The sequence below is a fragment of the Prunus dulcis genome, chromosome 6 (genome assembly GCF_902201215.1).
Source record: "Prunus dulcis chromosome 6, ALMONDv2, whole genome shotgun sequence".
In the NCBI taxonomy this organism is placed as follows: domain Eukaryota; kingdom Viridiplantae; phylum Streptophyta; class Magnoliopsida; order Rosales; family Rosaceae; genus Prunus; species Prunus dulcis.
This window is the reverse complement of record NC_047655.1, coordinates 18716379-18737121: the sequence shown is the minus strand read 5'-3', so window position 1 is coordinate 18737121 and position 20743 is coordinate 18716379. Positions and strand designations below refer to the sequence as shown.

At 38.3% G+C, this 20743-nt stretch overlaps 4 protein-coding genes and 1 long non-coding RNA gene across 7 annotated transcripts; 4 read left to right on the top strand and 1 right to left on the bottom strand.

Annotated features, from left to right (window-relative positions):
- Positions 1-1500: 1500 nt before the first annotated feature.
- LOC117631161 (protein SCAI) lies at positions 1501-7984 on the top strand. Of its 2 annotated transcripts, none has more exons than XR_004586295.1 (9): positions 1501-2368; positions 3898-4104; positions 4224-4475; positions 5550-5616; positions 5708-5890; positions 6032-6127; positions 6641-6823; positions 6905-7041; positions 7257-7984. XR_004586295.1 is itself a non-coding variant. In XM_034364150.1 (9 exons), the coding sequence occupies exons 1-9, from the start codon at positions 1856-1858 to the stop codon at positions 7441-7443; spliced, it is 1821 nt and encodes a 606-aa protein (XP_034220041.1). In that variant the 5' UTR covers positions 1501-1855; the 3' UTR covers positions 7444-7909. The 2 variants fall into 2 exon arrangements, 1 of the variants encoding a protein (XP_034220041.1); XM_034364150.1 differs by having other exon boundaries at positions 6032-6123; positions 7257-7909.
- A 1731-nt stretch (positions 7985-9715) lies between these two features.
- LOC117631163 (histone H3.3) lies at positions 9716-11491 on the top strand. Its single transcript, XM_034364154.1, has 5 exons — positions 9716-9827; positions 10422-10493; positions 10595-10671; positions 10767-10857; positions 10957-11491. Exons 2-5 carry the CDS (start codon positions 10422-10424, stop codon positions 11125-11127), a joined length of 411 nt encoding a protein of 136 aa, XP_034220045.1. The 5' UTR covers positions 9716-9827; the 3' UTR covers positions 11128-11491.
- A 112-nt stretch (positions 11492-11603) lies between these two features.
- On the top strand, positions 11604-14244 carry LOC117631162 (pentatricopeptide repeat-containing protein At4g02750-like). Of its 2 annotated transcripts, XM_034364153.1 has the most exons (3): positions 11604-11939; positions 12107-12847; positions 13132-14244. In XM_034364153.1, exons 1-3 carry the CDS (start codon positions 11927-11929, stop codon positions 14088-14090), a joined length of 1713 nt encoding a protein of 570 aa, XP_034220044.1. In that variant the 5' UTR covers positions 11604-11926; the 3' UTR covers positions 14091-14244. The 2 variants fall into 2 exon arrangements, with proteins under 2 accessions (XP_034220044.1, XP_034220043.1); XM_034364152.1 differs by having other exon boundaries at positions 11604-12847.
- A 591-nt stretch (positions 14245-14835) lies between these two features.
- On the bottom strand, positions 14836-15582 carry LOC117632866. Its single transcript, XR_004586532.1, has 2 exons — positions 15512-15582; positions 14836-15206 (listed from the first exon to the last, which is right to left on the bottom strand). It is a non-coding gene; the product is annotated as an uncharacterized LOC117632866 (long non-coding RNA).
- Positions 15583-15723: 141 nt separating this feature from the next.
- On the top strand, positions 15724-19249 carry LOC117629643 (WEB family protein At5g16730, chloroplastic). Its single transcript, XM_034362201.1, has 2 exons — positions 15724-15795; positions 16345-19249. The coding sequence occupies exon 2, from the start codon at positions 16363-16365 to the stop codon at positions 19057-19059; it is 2697 nt and encodes an 898-aa protein (XP_034218092.1). The 5' UTR covers positions 15724-15795; positions 16345-16362; the 3' UTR covers positions 19060-19249.
- The last annotated feature ends 1494 nt before the right edge of the window (positions 19250-20743 follow it).

Sequence of the window (20743 nt, the reverse complement as noted above, 5' to 3'; positions counted from 1 at the left end):
ATAAACATAACATTTTCCAAAGCCACATTCAAATATTAGTCATTAACAATGTCGTATGTCTTGGTTCCATGAATCAAATTTTGTTTTCATGCTGCTTTGAATATCAATGTGTCATATATTATGGTTGGTCAGAGAATAAGGGGTGTATTCAATTCAAACTTTTAATAACTTTCATAGAGTTTAAAAGTTTGGAGGTATTCAATTTAGACTTTTAAAGAGTATATAAAAGTCTAGTGGTATTCAATTGTGACTTTTTAAAAGTATTTAAAAGTTTGGTGGTATCCAAAAAGTTAATGACTTTTAAAAAGCTTATTAAATGAATGACTTTTCTATACTTTTAAGGCTAATTGTTAAGAACAAAAGTCTTGCCAATTTACTAGTGACTTTTATCAACTCTATGAAAGTATTTAAGAATTTGTCATCTCTATGAAAGTCACTCACTTAAAAAAAGTCTTTATAAGTATGAATTAGATACACCCCTAAAAAAAGAAGTCAAACTCAATGGGAGAAGACATAATGAACTTTTATACTTGGAGAAATGTTTCAAAAAGTTATGAGAATAAATTATGCCACTATTTGATTCATATATTTCTCTTTGACTTTGTATTTTTTATTTATTTATATTTTGAGGTTGGGTAATATTGTGAATAAAAAATTATGATAGTGTGATGAAAGATGACAATGCTTGGTTTACCTTTTCACTAGGAAAATCCACTTCTACATTCATTTTCATCTCTCTTATCCAAAAGTTTCAATCAAAGAATTGAATGATATGAGAAATGTCAGAAGACAATTCTAGAGTTTAATGAGTTTAGATGGATGTATAGAGGTGAGCGTATGGAGTAAGTTTACTTTCTTCTTCTTTTTTACTTAGGGTTTTAGAGGTCTTGAGTAAACTTTTCGTCCACATCTTTATTGAAAGGAACAATTTGATTCGGTTAGGACGATTTATTAAGGTTAAAATCGTAACCGAATCAAACTAATACGGTTTGATTCAATTTTGGGGCCATTTGACATTTTGATGGTCAAAATTAAACCAATATGCTCATTACAATTCTGATCGGTCCACTTAATGCCCACAAAAAACGAAGCTAGTTTGAAAGTAATTCTATTTACCAAACTATAGAATGACTTGTGTTTATTTTATTTTATTTATAATTGTGTTATTTTCCTTTCGTTTTGAGCCGGTTACTACTTTGAGTCACCCTAATTTGTCTTTAGGCAAATGACCCGAAGAATAATGAATTGAAGAGAGGGACAGATAACATTTGGATTTTGGTTTAACTAGGATTTGTTTTGGGTTAATAATATTTGAAGGCTTGATTGGAACTGACTGAGATGGGCACAGCCCATCCAACGGTCATAAAATAAAACTAAGCAAAACGTACTTCTCAGGACCACATGGGAATGAAACCCATTCCTTCAGCTCTCGAAAATTCTCTCCCTCTCTCTCTTTCTCTCTCTCACATCACTCGTCGTCAGTTCAGAGAGAACACTTTGCACATGTTTGCAAATGACAAAATTTAACACAAAAAGAGGGAAAAAAAAAAAAAAAAGGAAAAAAAAAAGTCACGGATCAAATCACCCAATATCTCCCACGCCGCCACTGTAATTCACAAATTCAGTGACCAAAAACAAACAAAACCAAAAACCAAAATCCCCAAACCAGAAAAAGAAAAGAAAAGAAAATCACAAAAAATATAAAACAAAGCGAAGTCCATTTCTTCTCTGTCTTCTTTCTCTCTCTCTCTCTGCTCTGTCTATGGTCTATAAAAGCTACTACACCTTTTCCGATGACCTCCGGGGGCCGTAATTACTGAAACAAAGGCTGCTCCTGCTGCTTTTAACTGGCCACATGTCCGACAACGATGTCGTTTCGGGGACTTTCCGAGCGCTGGTGGAGAGCGCGGACCGGAAGTTCGCTAGGGTTCGCGACGTGCCGGCGTACGGACGTGTCCACAACCAGCACTACTTCCACAAGGTCTTCAAGGCCTACATGCGCCTCTGGAAGTACCAGCAGGAGAAACGGTCCAAGCTTATCGAGGCCGGTCTGAACCGCTGGGAAATCGGCGAGATCGCGAGCCGGATCGGCCAGCTCTACTTCGGCCAGTACATGAGGACCAGCGAGGCCAGGTTCCTCGTCGAGGCCTACGTCTTCTACGAGGCCATTCTTAGCCGGAGCTACTTTGAGGGGTCCAATTCCAGTTCCAAAGCTTTCGGGAAGAAGGATCTCGGCGTTCGGTTCAAGGAGTTGAGGTTCTACGCCCGGTTTTTGCTCGTTTCGTTGATTTTGAACCGGACCGAGATGGTTCAACTTCTCGCTGAGCGGTTCAAGGCTCTTGTTGATGACTGCAAAGCCAATTATCGGGTAATTCACATCGTTCTTTTTTAGCGGCACTAGGATTTGTTTGGTTGCTGAGAACCAATCAATCATACAAGTTACAAGAGTATGTTGACTTGGTCCTTAGCATTTTCGGGTATTTTATAGTTGCTTCTATACTCGGAGAGACAGAGCAACAAGTACTACTTACAAGATAAAAGCTTTCTCAAATTAAGTGACAGTTTTTTATTTATTTATGTTTTTTTTTCTGTGATTGGATCAATTGAGTGATTTATTATTGGACTTCTGAATTTTATTTCCCGTTTTGATATGGGGTCTTCGATTTCAAGTTAATATTTCAATTATTATTATAATTTTTTGGTGAAAAATTAGGTTTTTATATATAATATTGTCATAATATTAAGTGAAAACGACCTGTCATCTAAATCAGATCCGAGTGTTAAGTGTTGCCATGCTGTTATGAAAACTGACTAAAGAGAAGATGTAAATTCCTTAATGAAATGGTACCTCCAGCTGAGTTTCCGCTGGGGCGGAGGTAACTCATCGACTTGGGTGTGTCTGAAACATACATCATGTTGAGGGAGAGAGATGGGGAAACTTATTGATTGCTCAGTCTCCACTAGAAAGTCACTTTGTTTGTGATAGTAATGTGCTGGTTGCTTTTGTGATTTTAAATAAATTAGTTAAAGGCGCATTCACAATTGAGATGGCAGATCCAGCGAAATAAGAACTCTGATAAATAAATGGTTTCAAGTTTTCTTCAATTTTATCCATATATTAACTACCGTTTGAATCATTAACATATGTGAATTCCGATGGTATATAATTGAAGCTTAGATCAAGTATGATGACTTGCAAATTAAATATCAACCTTTAAGTTTATAAGGAAGTTGAGACTAAATTTAGCATCTCATGCATACCAAGGATGATAAACCTGTCTTTACTCTAATCGGGGAGAAAGGTGGAAGTGAAGCTCATCAAGGACAATCCAAGAATGAAGTCAATGGATGTGTACTTAGTATCGTGGTTTGATTCTTGTCCGGAAGTACTTGCCTCGAAATAGTGATATATGATACCTAGATATACATGGCTTAGATAATGCATTTTATCTGTAGGAATGGTGCTTCTAGTTGAGCTAGGCAGTTGGTACAGTGACTGACACACATAGGTGGAGTCGGTGGAATTTATACAGAGACACAGGGACTGTTAATTTTTGGGGTAGGTGAGTTTGTGAGGTTCAATAGCCTGTTGAATTACTAAGTTGTTGAGTGAAGCAATGCGAAGTTCTAAGTCATCGAATGCCATTCATTTTCTGCTTGGATGCTTTAAAATATTTCATAAATGAAGCAAGTAAAATGTCAAGGTTAATCAATTTTTTATTGATGAAATATGCGTGCATTCATTTATGTCTCTGTTCAAATAGTTAATGTGCATGTACACTTTCGTTCATGTCTCAGTTCAAGTAGTTAATTAGAAATAGGTTTCCTCAAATGAGTTCTTGTGTACTTATTTCGATGGGTCTGCATGATTTGGACATTTGAGCTATCTCTTCTCAGGAAACTAATTTTAAAGAATGGAGGCTAGTGGTGCAAGAAATTGTTCGATTTATGAAAGTTGATACGGCCTTTATGAATGTCAGGCCATTGCGATACTCCACCTTGTTTGATTCACATCCGTCATCTCTTCCATATGTGGCTCGTTTCCATGCAAAGAGGGTTTTAAAATTTCAAGATGCATTGCTGACAAGCTATCATCGTAATGAGGTCAATATTTTTTTTGTTCGCACCTTTGGCTATTTATTTTAATTTATTTCACAATTGATAATAGATACAGCCCTGACTTAGGAAAGTTTTTGTGAATGTTTGTGTACTGTGACATGTAGGTCAAATTTGCTGAACTTACATTGGACACTTACCGAATGCTGCAATGTTTGGAATGGGAGCCAAGCGGGTCTTTCTACCAAAAGCGTGCAGTGGAATCCAAAGAGAATGGCACTTTTATTGATCACTCCGGGGCTTCTGCCGCATCTGGAGTAATCGATATGAACTTGGCTGCGGACATGACTGATCCAACTTTACCTCCAAATCCAAGGAAAGCGGTTATTTACCGTCCATCTGTGACACATTTGATTGCGGTTAGTGTTAATCCCATCTTTATCATATTTGTTATCTCAGGGATCTGAACTTTTGGAATTTGAAACGCATGTTGTGTGATGCATGAACCTGGACATGCAACATTCAAAATGATACCAAACTGACAATGGAATCCAGAAAAAATAGGACACAAGGCAAAAAAAAATGTAATTTTGTTTTTATTTGATACATTGAATGAATTACAAAAGCTAAGGTATGATTTAAGGAATATTCATGAAATTTGATCAAATTCCTAACTTCTAATTTCCTGAAGAAAGTTCAAAGAATTAAAAATAATAAAAGACTAAAAATCTTTGAGCTTGAAAAATTAATTACATACAGTTTTAACCTTTGCTTTGTTAAGATTAAATTCTGTGGTGAAGGAAGAAAGAGTTAAGCACGACCCTTCATGTCCTACTAGTCCCTATTTTGTTAGTTGAAATGCCAATGGATGCTCCAACCCCTGATTTTTCATTTGCTTGGCAAGATGATGGTTTTTGTTTGACAAAAAGTACTTTTTAGCAGAAAAAGAAAAAACAAAAAGAAACTTTAAAAAAATTACAGAATGAACTCCAGTTTTTCACATTTTTTCTTTTTGAATTTGGCCTGTCCATGTTGGGGATGGATCCCAGATGTTTCCAATCCTTTTTTTTTTTTTTCCCTTCACACATCATATGTAGCAATGCAGCCCTTTGGGTCTGTTGGTCTGTCCTTCTGTCAGTGAAATGGCCTATAAATTTGAAGGCGCATTTTATTTGCATGATTCTGACAAAGTGTCCATGGCATATTTGTATGTAACTTATTTGTTTGCTCAGCTTTATCATGTGGGGTTCATTATAACTTTGTTTGAAAAAGGGCATTGCCAGTTTCACTGTTCTTTCATGTACAATAGAAATAATGGTGTAAATATGTCTTTATTGCAACTACATGGAGTGGGTCCATCAAATAACAGTTGCTTGTTTGCCAGTATTAAAATTTTTGATCTATAATATACAGGTATTTTAATTTATTCTTTCTGTTTCTTAATTATGTAAGTATTATTGGTAAGGCTGATTGCTTAAACTATGCATTGGCAGGTGATGGCTACAATATGCGAGGAGCTCCCTCTCGACAGTATTATGCTAGTGTATCTGTCAGCCTCAGGTTAACTTTGGTTTCTTAGGATAAAAATCAACTCATCATTTATTATGTCTTTGTCATCCCAGATTATTGAACTTGATGATCAATTGTGCAGGGAAGGCTGGTCGTAATAATGTTACTCAGGCGTACAACTCTGGAGGATCACATAAATCCTCAAAAAATAAAGTTCCTCTCCCAGCTCAGAATAATTCTATGCCTGAATCTTGTATAAACAACAAGGGAGAGTCAAGTGGCTATTATGACCAATATTTGTGGTTTGGCCCTAGAGGAAATGGTGGTAGGTTCCTGTATTGAATCGTTGTGCCGTCTTGTTTTATGTGACCATTTTTGTGCACAGTAACCTGTTAACTCATTTATTATGTATCGTCTTCCCTGTGTTATTGTTCCACCCTTTCATTTGCTTCTTTTGGATTTTCAGGTTTGAGTAACCTCTACCCTGGCGACATAATTCCTTTTACTCGGAGACCTCTTTTCTTGATAATAGATAGTGACAACAGCCATGCATTCAAGGCAGGTTTGTCAAAACTTGTGTATGAATTCCAAGGTTCCGTGTTTTGTTTACAGTGGAGTGTTGTTTCTAAATCAGATTTTTCTAATAAATGACATTTATGTTTATAATATGAATTTCACTATATGGTCAGTGCCATGTCTACACTCTATGTTTGATCCCGGAGTAAGTTTTGACATGTTGAGAGGAACTTACTCACTTTCTGGAACCAGTAATAGTTTACCCACTGAATGTTATTGGAAGGACATTTATCACTAGCAAAAATGGAGCCCTTCAGGCTCAAATATGTCTTTCGTATCTAATCTCAAAAGAGCGCCAGTGTCTCCTGAATCTTTCTAAAGGTTGCACTTCTCCAGATGCAACTTTTTTTCATGGTGCTTGGCCATTTTGATGGAATTGGAGAAGCTTTCTCCAACTCATGGTGTCTGTTCATTGCCTGATGTTCAATATGGAGTCAGTCTGCATCTGATTCTGGTTTGTCAGTGAAATTACGTACATTCTGATTATGAATGATTTCAGGTTTTACATGGTGCGGAAAGAGGAGAGACAGCTGCTCTGTTTCTTTCACCTTTGAGACCAGCATTCAAGAACCCAGCTGATGCTGATTTGATGCAAAATGGAAGTCAGTTTACCTTTTTCTTGACTGCTCCTCTGTCAGCATTCTGCCAATTAGTTGGCTTCTCCTCTTCTGATACTGAAGCAGTAAGTTAGTTGCAAGACCTGTAGTACTTCCTGACAATCCATTGTATTTTAGGTGTTCCAATTAATTTGTTCTGCTTTTAGGAGGTTTATAACAATGCTGAAAGCATCCTCTCTGCTGCCTTCTCTGAGTGGGAAGTTATTCTTTGTACATCAACAAGCCTGGATCTGGTATGGGCACAAGTTATTTCTGATCCATTTCTGCGGCGACTTATTCTGAGGTACTCCTCTTTCCACCTTGCAAAGGACTACAAAGCAACGGATTCATAATATGTTATGCTTAGCGCTATCTCGATTCTGTGACTTGAAATGGGCTGTGCAATTTCTTTAATAATGAGAAACGAGAAAATAGCATTTGTCTTGGAGTTCTGATTCTGTTTATTTTCTGGGTATAATTAAAATAGTGGAAATGCTTACATGATGCTCCTACTTTCAGATTTATTTTCTGCAGAGCTGTGCTTTCATTCTTCTGTCCTCCAGAAGATAGCGAGCAGTATTTGCCGATTTGCCTACCTCTTCTTCCCATTTCTGTTTCTCCAGATTCTGAAGTTGTGCAGTCTGCCGTCCACCGGGTTGCAAAGCACCTCAACGTCTCTGACTTTTTTCACTTTGTTGACACATGATTACTTGATTAGATATCAAAGCTAGATTGTAAGTATAGCATTGCATCTTCTGGGGGTTAACGTCTCGTATATCCGGTTTGACCACAGCACAGATCAATCAACTGGGCTTATTGGGTTTGAGAAGATACTGGTTGATAAGCGCAAAATATAGAGAAAATGTTTGAGCGTGGTCATGCAGCCCTGTTGTTTCTCGATGATGTATGGTGGTTTAGTTGTATGATCATTATAGTACGGTGTGAACTTTGCCAGGTGAAACTTTGGAGCTTTTTCAAATTACATATAATTGTCAATACCTTTGTAAAAGAAAATCAGCTAGTGAAATGAGATATAAATTTTTTTTTCTTTCTAGCCTTTCTTGGCGGCACCGTTACATTCTTGGTGAAGCTTAGGTAGATGTAAACAGGTACCGAGGAGTTTATTGAAGGCCTCTGGTACTGATTCTAGAATTCGATTTGAGTTTTTGGTTTGTATTGTTTTAGTTTTTACTATTGCTCATTTTTGCCGGGGGACTTGGTATAAAAGGCTTTCTTTGTTCTTTAAATTCTTTATGCTTCTTTCAAATTTCAGTTTGGTTGTTAATGTGAACTCCGAGAGCAGCCCTAACATAACATGGGCTAACTGACACTAACCAACGTTAATGTGCAAGAAGACTTTTTTGGCTTTTAAGTAACTTTAACAACTAGATAAATTTCTTTAAGTAGCGTATTAGACACAACCTTAACAGCTATTTTGGTTGAATTAGTTCCACCACTATAGCTACCTTTGACCCCAATAGAACAAATTGATTTTTTATTTTAAGGATCTTTGTTATTGAGAGGGGCGATAATCCGCTAGACTCACAAACACAACACAGATGCTAGGACTCGAACTTAAGAACTTGCTTGTGGGTGCAATTATTCTAAATCACTACATTAATGGTCTTTTACCCATAAGAAATTGATTTTGCTAACTGTGTTCTCAACTTTCCAATTCAACAATTAGTCTTTGTTGCTTCCGAATTTGCCCTTCAATGATGTGGGGATTTGACTAGTATGTCTCTCCCAATCTGATTTTTGGGCCTTGCTTTGGGTTGAAGGCAAGAGAAAAGGGTTGCAACATGCAACATTGTCGTGTTCGAAAAAAAAGACCCTAATTATGCTAAGTTGCCGACGTGGTCTAGTCTAATGAAAAATAAACTTGATTTGTGGGCTAACGGTCTCAAGTAAATCCCTTTAGAGTACTTCCACCCATTTGTCATGTCAAAGGGCAAGGGGAGGCAATGACTGTTACTATTCACATAAATAGTGCCAGTCCTTGCAAAAGGCAAAGTGTGTTTCCACCTATTGCTAGCAAATGACAATTACTATTCACTTTAAATTATTTATATTTTTTAATACATAAACGATTAATTTTGATAGGGTTTATAGTTTTGGTATGAGTAGTAAAGAATATGGTTATGTATTTATATAAAAAAAATATTCTGAATTTTGAGGTTTTTCTTTTCAATTTTTTTTAAAATTTAATTGGCTACTAACGTCATTATGATGTGAGCATTACATCACTTACTCAGGCAGCAGCACATGCTGGATTTGCATGTGGGCTTGCCCAGGTTGGTGGGCCCCAGGCCTTGTCCAGGCTGCATTTGGACACTGGAATCGCGAAACGGGCCTCGTTCCCCCTCTTGCCGGGGCTAGCCCTGCGCACTGGAAGTGCTCTTAGCATCTTAACAGTGTATGTGTGACAAATAAAAATATATAAAATGAACTTAACTTGCTCCCCCAATATCATTTGTATAAATAAAAATATATAAAATAATTCATAAATTCTTTTCATCAATTGTCATATAGAAAATGTCAAACACATGATTTTACATGTAAATTCTCAAACTCAACGTATTGGAATCTATTAAATAAAAAAAGTTCAGCCAAAAATCTAATGGCATGGGTTAAGAATCCAGATCTGATTAGAAAAAAATAAAAATAAAATTGTTTGCACGCTTAAGAGGAAAGTCCACATTGCATTATGATTTAAAAAAATGAAAAATTTCTCCCGTAATAACGTTTTACCATCCCAATTACACAACCTCCGTTGGGTCCGTTTCCCATTTGAAACCAAGTGTTGTTTTTCTCGGCCAATAGGAAGCCTGTGTTAGTCCGTAGCGATCCGCGTCACCACCTCAACAACACATCGCGACCGTGCACTTAGACTGAGAAAACACAACTAAGCCCCTCCATCACCGTTAGATACCACAAAGAGAAAACACACGGATAGTGGATCTCATCCGTCCGATCCCCCAGACCGTTTTGAGTCACACGCTATATATATTCCTTAGCCTCTTGAACGTTCAAATCTTTAGAGAGAGAGAGAGAGAGAGTAAAGAGAGACAGAGCGCGAAGAACACAGAGGTATGACTTTCGTTTAATTTTTCAAAAATTTTATTTATTTATTTCTGAAGGTAAATTAGGGTTTGCTTTTCGTTCCTATTCAGCTCGCCTATGTCTGTGATCTTGATTTAGGGTTTTTGGTGGTGTAATGGCAAATAATTTTGATTAGGGTTTTCCGTTGCTATTCCATCTCACTGTTGGGATTTAAGGATTTTTCCCTTTTTTCATGGTATTTCAATGTAAAGATTTAGGGTTTTCCGTTGTTTAGAGTGTTTCATTGTAAAGATTTGGGATTTTCCGGTGCTTATGGTATTTCATGTAAGGATTTATGATCTTGCGTCGTTATTCCATTTCGATATCAATAATTAGGGCTCCTGAATTTTAATTCAGTTTTTTAATTAAGGTTTATGAAAAGACCTGAATGTTATGAACTGGGATTGTGCAAATTCTATATATTCACTTTTCTATCATTTGGGCAATATCCATCTTTGTTACGTTTCTGAAATGATTTCCTAAAAGAAATACTTCTTTTCCTGTTGTCTTATATTTTTGCCAACAAAAGGTTTAATTGTGTGCTAGAACAAATGTTAATTTTCTTTTCTGTCATGTGTTCAGATGGCCCGTACCAAGCAAACTGCTCGTAAGTCAACTGGAGGAAAGGCTCCAAGGAAGCAGCTCGCTACCAAGGTTGGTGCTTGTAAACTTTGCAGTGGTCTAATTTCTTTTCTTGAAATTGTGTCGTGGGGTGTTTGCAGTTGTTAATTTTTGTCTGTGTGTGTGTGTTATAGGCTGCCCGTAAGTCTGCACCGACCACTGGAGGAGTCAAGAAGCCCCACAGATACCGCCCTGGTACTGTTGCTCTTCGGTGAGTGATTGATCTCTTTTACAGTTTTCCAAGTTTTGGTCTTCATGGCCATAAGCTGTGGTCTAAGTTTTGTTTTATTTGGAATGTTTGTGCAGTGAAATTCGTAAGTACCAGAAGAGTACTGAGCTCCTGATCAGGAAGTTGCCATTCCAGAGGCTTGTTCGTGAAATTGCCCAGGACTTCAAGGTATATTTATTGTTTCCAAAATTACGTCAAATTGTTGTTGGTGATCTGTTGATGAATGTTGTGTTGACCAATGTGTTTTGGGTTCTTGTGTTGTTGCAGACTGATCTGCGTTTCCAGAGCCATGCGGTGCTCGCACTGCAGGAGGCAGCTGAGGCTTACCTTGTGGGTCTGTTTGAGGACACCAACCTTTGTGCCATCCATGCCAAGCGTGTTACCATCATGCCGAAGGATATCCAGCTGGCTAGGAGGATCAGGGGTGAACGTGCTTAAGTGACCTGCCTCTGCAATGAAGATGGGGGTTTGGTTGTGTGGTGGCTGCAGATGGATGGGGTTGATATGTAAAATGCTTAATTGGGAAAGGAAGGAGGTGTTTTGTTTGGTACTGTTATTATTAAGTCAGATCAGATAGATAGGTGGTAGGTTTGGTACAAGTTTGTAGTGAATATCCTTATAGGCAAACACTCTTATGAATTGATGTGCTTTTGGGTGTTTTGTTTCTTAGATTGGGGAACCATCAATTTGTTGGGCCACACTTAATTGTGTTTTTGTTATTTTGGTTGTCTGCAGCCTCACTAATGTGGTATTGAACAATATTTCATCTAATTTAGTTTTAAGTTTGTATTTGTTATGTGGATCTGGATGATTTGATGATTCTTTAAAATTGTTAAGATGCTGTTCATGAATGTGGTACATTTTCTGATATCCGAGCTCAACTTTGTCGATAGCCATTAAAACAACAAATGCGTCTTGATGTTAAATCCCATGAAAAGCCTGTCTCCTGTTCATACCATTGATCTCTCTGTGGTGTTCTCTGATGGTGGTTTTAGGGTTATAAGAGATTTGTTTGTTTTCTTCTACAAATACAGGCTTATATTGAATACAGTTCAAACAGGCAACGTGTTATTTGTGAAAACACAATATACGAGACCCAAAAGGCCAGATGCCCCGCTCCGCAGCACTATCCCAAAAGGCAGTGATGGTTTGTCTGCCATCGTCTTCTGTGATAGTTTAGACAGGTGGAGGCTTTTAATTACTCGCGTCGCAGCACTAGACAAGAATAAGTTGGGGTATGCTTAGGCCTGGTAAGTCCCAGAAAGAGAAAATAAGCATAAATCTAGAGTAGAGCCTACATAGTAGCTGGCTTTGCTTGCACTCTAACGAGGTTTCAACAAGTAATGATGTTGATATATATTTGGGCTAATAATGCGACTTATCCTTCGAACTCCGGTCCCTGCCAATCTCATTTCAGGTGCTGGTTACATTTTCCGCTGCTTGCTTTCTCCGCAGTTTAAGCTTTTCTCAACCCAAGATGTATATGTTTGCAACGTCAAGATTGGTGCCTTATCAAGAGCGGGTAAGATTGAAGCCGCCCGCCAATTGTTTGATGAAATGCCCACGAAAGACGTTGTTACATGGAATGCTATCGTTACTGGGTACCGGAAAAATGGGTACTTTGGAGAATCAAAGAGACTGTTCGGATTGATGCCTGCTAGGAATGTGGTGTCCTGGAATTCCATGATAGCCGGGTGTTTCGAGAATGAGATGGTTGATGAGGCTTTCAGGTACTTTCGGTCGATGCCGGAGAGAAATATTGCTTCTTGGACTGCTATGATATCAGGTTATGTGAAATATGATCGGCTGGAGGAAGCTAGTAGGCTTTTTGAAGACATGCCGAGGAGGAATGTTATTTCTTATACGGCAATGATTGATGGGTATGCAAAGAAAGGAGACCTAGAGCGGGCAAGAGCACTTTTTGATTGCATGCCCCATAAGAATGCCGTTTCTTGGACCGTGCTGATCAGTGGGTATGTGGAGAATGGGAAGTTTGATGAAGCAAGGGAATTGTACGAGCAGATGCCAGAGAAAAATGTAGTTGCAATGACCGCTATGGTCACAGGGTACTCTAAGGAGGGGAAGATGGGGGAGGCGAGAACTTTATTTGATCAAATTCAGTGTAAGGACCATGTCTCCTGGAATGCAATGATAACAGGTATGCCAAGTGCAATTCACTCATCCATAAAAGAAACCTTTTAACTGCTTAGTGGATAACTGAACTTGTGCTCATGACATAAATGACAACTTGACAAGGTTACACTTCAAAATTGGCTGAATTTTTGCTTCTGTGCTTCCAATTTTCCAAAACTTAAACTTGTTTGTGCTTGCAGAACTTAGTAAATCAAACAAAATCTTGTTGATGGTACTATAGTGCTTGACATTATTCTGAGCATGAGATAGCTTTCCCTTGTCCCTTCACATGCCTGTTTCTGTTTACAGGCTACACACAAAATGGCAGCGGAGAGGAAGCATTGAAGTTACATTCACAGAAGCTCAAGATTGGTTTGCGTCCAGATAAATGGACCCTTGTTTCGGTTCTTACTGCCTGTTCTACTCTTGCATTACTTAAAGAAGGGAGACAAGCTCACGTACTCATTATCAAACATGGGTATGAATCAAATTTATCCATATGTAATGCTTTGATTACCATGTACAGCAAATGTGGTGCAATCCTTGATTCTGAGTTAGCGTTCAAACAAATTGAGAGTCCAGACCTTGTCTCATGGAACACCATTGTTGCTGCATTTACACAGCATGGTCTCTATGAGAGAGCTCTTGCTTTTTTCAACCAGATGGGGTTGCTTGACTTTCAGCCAGATGGTATAACATTTCTTAGTCTGTTATCTGCTTGTGCTCATGCGGGGAAGGTGAATGAAAGCATTGATTTGTTTGAGGCAATGGTTAGTAATTATGGTATTGCCCCTAGATCGGGCCATTATGCTTGCTTGGTTGATATTTTGAGTCGAGCAGGTCAGTTAGAGAAGGCTTGCAAGATAATCCAAGAGATGCCATTCGATGCAGACTGTCGGATATGGGGTTCTCTACTTGCATCTTGCAGTGTTTATGTAAACGTGCAAATAGGGGAACTAGCTGCCAAGAAAATATTAGATCTAAATCCTCATAGTTCTGGGCCTTATGTTTCGTTGTCCAATATATACGCAGCTGCCGGAAAGTGGAGAGATGTTGCAAGATTGAGAACTCTGATGAAAGAGCATGGAGTTAAGAAGCAACACGCGCACAGCTGGACAGAGATTGGAAATAAGGTGCACATTTTCCTGGGAGGGGATATATCCCATCCAGATATTGATAAGATTCATTTGATGCTCAAAAGGATCAGTCTACACATGGCAGTGGATGATTTTGCAGAGATCGGTGTTCCATGGAGCTGTTCTTATTGACCTATAGTGTGGGATGCATTGGTTTTTATCCAGGGGCGGAGCCACAGCAGCACCCCAAACACCACCATTTCATGTAAAATGTATGTTAAACTTCTGTAGTGAAAGTCCTGCAAGCTCAATGTCCTGAGGCTTTGACATGCTTCAATTTTGCCACCAGATGTACTGATATTGATGAAGAAAATATAAAAAAGTCGAAAAGTTTAAAAGAAAAAAAGGAAGAAGAAAAGAAAAGAACGGGCCAGTCCTAGCTAAATTTGGAGCTTGCAAAGATAGGTGAATAATGTAAATTCTTTTCCAGGCCCAAAAACAGTGTAAGCCCGAGTTGATGATTGGTAATTTTGAACACAACAGTCTCCAACGACTTTGGTAGGCCTGGGCACGGTTCGGATCGGGTCTAATTTTGAGTGACCCGTGGGCCGAACTGAGCAAGTTATCGGTTCTCAGGTTGGGTCGGGTTCAAACTTAAAGTCGAAAATGGGCCGATCTGTTAAGGTCCAGTTCGGTTCTGGCTTTTTGGTCGGTTTTGGGCTTTAGCTCAATACGAGTTTTTTTAAGCCTAATTCACTTTGTTTGGGCCGAAGTCTCTTTTTTTTGGGCCAAATTGCCAAAACCTAATTAGTTTATTTATTCAAAAGCCCAATTTTGTTAGGTTTTTTTTTTCTTTTCACAATGCCAATTTTTCAAATAGGTCATCCATTAAAGCCCATTTCTAAACTAAATCACAATCACAAGCACATGCATCATCCAACTATCAAATTAGTTGTTTCTTACAAGTTACATCCCATGACAAAAAAAGCAAAGCACCAAATTATATTTTACAACCCATGACAAAAAATATAAGTAAAACACCACATTAGATTTTAAATACCAAACAGATTCCCTTGTATCAATTAAGGGAGCTGCAAAAAAATAGACTTGTACTAGTAAAAGAGACGAGAAAAGAGAAATCCAGCAACTAACGAGCAAAAGCCACCCCAAATTTCAACAAAAGAGGCTCTATGTCCCTGTTCTTTCCCAGCACCATATTAAAAAACCCCTAACTGAAAAGCATTAGCCACATAGTTAGCCACATAGTTTAGAGAATGATTACGGTTCCTCTTCTTCATCATCCTCCATCTACATGAAAATGACCCATGAACTCATGTCAGATTAAACCACACGAGAGAAATTATCAAAGTTTATATCAAAAACAGAAAAGAATCACATAACCCATTACAGATTAAGCCCAAAAAAAAAAATCACAGGAATTAAAAACTAAGCCAAACCCATCCCAATTCAAAAGCGTCTCTACATACTAGAAAAGAGAAAATTTCATATAGCTCATCAGGTCAAATTGGCAAAGAAAAAAAAAAACATAAAATAGCAAAAATAAGCAAGACCCTTTTGAATTTATGGTGATTCAAAATGAAACAAGAACTTACTATGGCAGGCAGCCGACCAGAGGCAGAGGCAGAGGCAGTCATAGGTTGGACCGTTGGAAACTTGGAATATTATGTGTGGAATGTCAATTTTGTCAAATTCAATCAATCCACTTATTAGATTGCTTCCTTCCAACACCCGCCAAATAGGTTCCCTTCAGTGGAAAACCCGCCAACCTCGGACTTTTCCACCAAAATCATTTTAGTGACTTTCCCAAAATAGAAAATCCCGTCCCAACAACGTTCTTCACCATAATCAAGCATGGCACCTCCAGACCAAGGCTAAGGTACTTTTCTTTTTCCTTGAAAATTCCAATGCTTTTTTTTTTTTTTCTGTATTAATTATTTCTTTCTTTTGTGTTAATCTCATTCATTAGGCTTTTAACGTTGTTGGGTTGTGTCTTTTTTTCTTTCTTTGTCCATTGTTCCGTTGCTTTTCTCAACTTTCGTTAATTCATACCTTTGACGTTCAATCTGTGAAATATTCCTGGTTTTCTGATCTGGATCTTTTGAAATTCAACCAAAGAAGCTTTCTTTGGTCATATGAAATTCAAGACCATCTATGCTCTGCATCAAAGTCCTCAAGAAAGCCCTCTAAGCTACAAATTTGCATGTGGTATTGATCCCGTTTCATTGTTTTTGCTTTGATTGAGAACAGGGTTTTTATTCGTATGGAACTTTTTTCAAAGTCAATATCCATGTTCATAACTGTTTTAAAGGATTCTAAGGGATTGGATTGACCATGCCAATTTTTTATATTTTTCTTTGATGGTTTTCTTGCTTTGGATTTTAATTTGTTTGGTGATGGGTGTTTTGTGTGTTCATGGTAGAAACAGATCGCTGGAGCTTCGGAGATGCAGCAACAAATAATGGAGCAACCTGAAGAGGAGCTGAAGGAGCAATTGCAGACAAAGGAGGTACAAACAGATCGAGCAGTTGATGAACAGAGAGAGATGAAAAAGGTGGCAGATGCGGCCAACATGAGGCTTAGTGAAGAATTGTCAACTCAGGAGGGAGCTGGGGTGCATTCAGAATTGAATTCGGTGAAGGATTTATTGTCTGATGCAAGGCAAGATTTGAAGAGTAAAGAGGAGAATATTGAGTCTTTGAAACTTGAACTTGGAAAGGCCAAAGATGTGGAGCTCAAACTGGCAAAGAATGCGAAAACCTCCGAGGCTCACACACAGACTTTGCTGTCTCAAGGCGCAGAACGAATTCGTGAATTGGAGCTCAAAGCAGATAATGCAAAAGTCTCCGAGGCTCAGACAAAGGCCTTGTTAGCCGAAAGTAAAAAAAGAATTCGGGAATTGGAGGTCAAACTGGCAGAGAATTTGAAGTCCTCTGAAGCAGAGGCTCACACAAAGGCTTTGTTGTTTGCAAGCGAAAAAAAAGTTCGGGATTTGGAGCTCAAACTGGCAGAGAAGGTGGAAACCTCCGAGCCTCACACCAAGGCTTTATTGTCTGAAAGGGAAGGAAGAATTCAGGAATTGGAGCTCAAACTGGCAGAGAAGGTGGAAACCTCAGAGGCCCGCATGAAGGCTTTATTGTCTGAAAGGGAAGTAAGAATTCAGGAATTGGAGGTCAAACTGGCAGAGGTTATGAAGTCCTCTGAGGCAGAGGCTCACACAAAGACTTTATTGTGTGAGAGTGAAGGAAGAATTCAGGAATTGGAGCACAAACTGGCAGAGAATGTGGAAACCTCTGACGCTCACACCAAAGCTTTATTGTCCGAAGGGGAAGGAATAATTAGGGAATTGGAGCTCAAACTGGAAGAGAATGTGGAAACCTCTGAGGCTGACATGAAGGCTTTATTGTCCGAAAGTGACGAGAGAATTCGGGAGTTGGAGATGGAAATAGAGAAGAGAAAGCAATCAGAAGCAAGAATTCTTGATTCATTGATCACCCAGACAAACCAACTTGAGCAAACCAAGGTTTTTCTTGAAGAGGCAAAGTTCGAGATTGCTTCGATTAAAAACAAATTGGAGAAAGGGGAAGATGAATCTGCTCAAAATAGTCAAGACCGTAGTACGTCTCATTATCATGATCACCTCGAAAATAATCTTTCCAAGGAGGAGGAATTAGAGAGTCTAAAATCTGAGATTCAGCTAACAAAGGAGAGTCTGGTTGATGCCCAAAAGAAGGAGCAACTTGCTTCATCCAAGGCTCATAAATTACTTGAGGAGATGGGAGTGCTTAAACGTGAACTGAAGTTGACAGCGGAAGCTGAAGAAAACGGAAAGAAGGCAATGGATGACTTGGCTTTTGCACTGAAAGAAGTTGCAACAGAAGCCAACCAGTTGAAAGATAAACTCTGCGTGACCCAAGCAGAGTTAGAGCACTCAAGATCACAAGAAGAATGCTTGAATACGATGTTAAAGAGCAGTGAGGAAAGTTATAAAGCACTATTGAATGAAGCAAAGAAAGAAGCTGAGAGGTACAAAAATACTGCTGCCAGGTTGAAAATAGAACACGAGGAGTCAGTTTTGGCATGGAGCGGGAAAGAAACTGGTTTTGTTGATTGCATTAGAAGAGCTGAAGAAGATAGATATGCTGCACAGCAAGAGAACTTTAGATTGCATGAGTTGCTTCTGGAGACGGATAACAGGGCCATGGTATCAAAGGAGGAAAATAGCAAGTTGCGAGACATACTTAAACAGGCCTTAAATGAAGCAAATGTTGCAAAAGGAGCTACAGCCATTGCTCAAGCCGAAAATTCTCAGCTGAAAGATACCCTGACTGAAAAGGGGGATGCCTTGAATTTCCTTACCCGCGAAAACGAAAATTATAGGGTAAATGAAATTGCAGCTCATGAAAACATTAAGGAGTTAAAGCGGTTGCTCATTGAATCGTCGAAGAAGGAGGAGAAAGAGAAATCGCCATCAAAGGAAAAGGATGGTAAGAAAGAGGAGAAGGAGAAAACACCATCAAAGGATAAGGAGTCGAAAAAGGAGGCTAAGGAGAAACTATCTTCAAAGGAAGTGAAGAAGGAGGTCAAGGAGAAAAAACCACTGAAGGAGTTAAAAAAGGAGGATGCTGGTAAAGAGAAACCACCAATGTCAGGGGATGCCAAAAAGGAAGATAAAGAGAAAACATCATCAAAGGAGGATAAGGAAGCTGCAGCATCTCAAAATGGAGGCTTATTTGGCAAAGTTTTCAGTTTCAATCTTAAGGAGCTCAAAATTTCAAACACACACGAGGAAGTTGATGATGATGATCATGAGATTGAAATAGATGAGGCTCTCAAAGGCTCGATATTCGAGGTAGATTCGCCAGGCTCAGCTACGCATCACCGGAGAAATTCTTCTTTTACATTCACAGATGATGGAGAAACACTCCATTCAGATGATTATGATCATCTAGATGGGACTCAAGCTGAAAATTCAAGGAAGAAGAAAGCATTGCTGCGAAGATTTGGAGATCTTATAAAGAGAAGTACTACTTATACCAAAAAGGAACCATCACCATCACCAGATACCAAAAAGGAACCATCACCATCACAGGATGCCAAAGAGGAAACGTCGCCGACGAAAAAGGAAGCTTCCCCGGAATAGACAAGCTGCATTTTGGTGATACTTTTCGAGTTTTGATACCAAGTAGTTTAATCTGATTCTTTCTCTCACATATTTCATCTAATTTGTATGTCAGAGTGCATCAAAGAATATGATCCAAAGATGTAAAAAGAAACAACACTTATTTAGAACAGTCCATTATTAGACAACATATGTCTTCTACTTTTCATCATTCTATGTACATATCCATCATCAGCATAATTGTTGTGAAATTATTACAAGCGCACAATTCGTACAAGTAATATAGAAATAAGTAGAGTGTCGTTCCCACGAAGACTGTAATTTCCTAGTAACTACCAGTTATGATTAATTTAGAATTTATTTGAACAGTTGATTAAGAAGATTGATTGATTTAAGTAAGCTAAAACAATTATGAAAAATAGCAATTTAATTAATGTTGGAAAATCAAGTTGATGAGACACTAGAGCATCCGATTTCACCATAACCAATTCTACTTAATTCCTATAGCCAATTAACCCTAATTACTATCCATGTTGACAGTTGGTTTCTCCTAATTTATTCGATATCCCCTCTCGGGCTCAACCAAAAGTATTCTCAATTAACAACTCATTCTCTCTCGAGCAACGGATTTAGAAAACCAAGAACCCATTAAGTTCTATGAGAACCTACAAGAAAACTGCATGAGTCATGTTAGTCCCTCTCGGGCACTCATTCAAGTCATGGTATTTGTTACAAGAAGCAAACACCAAACATCTCCTCTCGGTCTCCGCTTGGATCATCAATTAAATATTAGCTAGATATTTAAATCATTAATTAAGAACAGTAACAAATACTCAACATGGGATAATAATCAAAAATTAATATAACTATAAAAATTAAGTATTCATGATTAGGCTACATCGTAGCCCTAGCAAGGAAAATTAGTTCATGACAAAAAAAAAAGATAAACAAGAGAATTGTTGTCATAAAACCAATTTGGCAGATGGACTTGATCTCTGGATTCTCCACAGCAACACAGCGAGAACAAATTCTTGGCTCTCTCTCTCTCTGATATATTTGTGGGTGTATGAAAGTTGTATATGGGGAGATGATGGAAAAGATGATCGTATGAAGAGATCCTAGGGTGACCTTATATAGTATAAAACAACTAAACCCTACTTCAAAAAGGTCTAGAAAAACTCTCCTAAAGTGATGGACATATTTTATATTATATATTTAACCTCATTCTTAGTATATTTTGGTTAATATTTTGGAAGAATTTTGATACTTTGAATTATATTTCCAATATAGGACTTTCGACTCTCTCTGGAGCAAAACATAATCAAATGGAGGAATTTTGGAGTAATTCCAGTTGGAGGACGTTCTTGAGTCACTTAGCTTGATCGTATCAAAATTTCAGATTTTTCTTCCAAGCGGTTATTTTCTGGCAATAAAATAAAGGAGCAGTGTGCGGTGCTGGAATAGTGACGTGTTGGGCTTTTATTGCGTTTTTGGAGCACAAGATGACCTCGGATGGGTTCGTGGCCTTCTAGAGAAGTGTTCAGAACATTTTTATCTTTAAAACAAGCTATCTTGGGCCAGATTTGGAGGAGATTTGGGGCAAAAACGTGGCTGGGCAGATTTTGGGCAGATTCTCCTATTCCAATTTGGACTTTATTTCCTAGTTTTATTTTATTTTAATTAGTTTCCTTGTGGGGATGGAAAA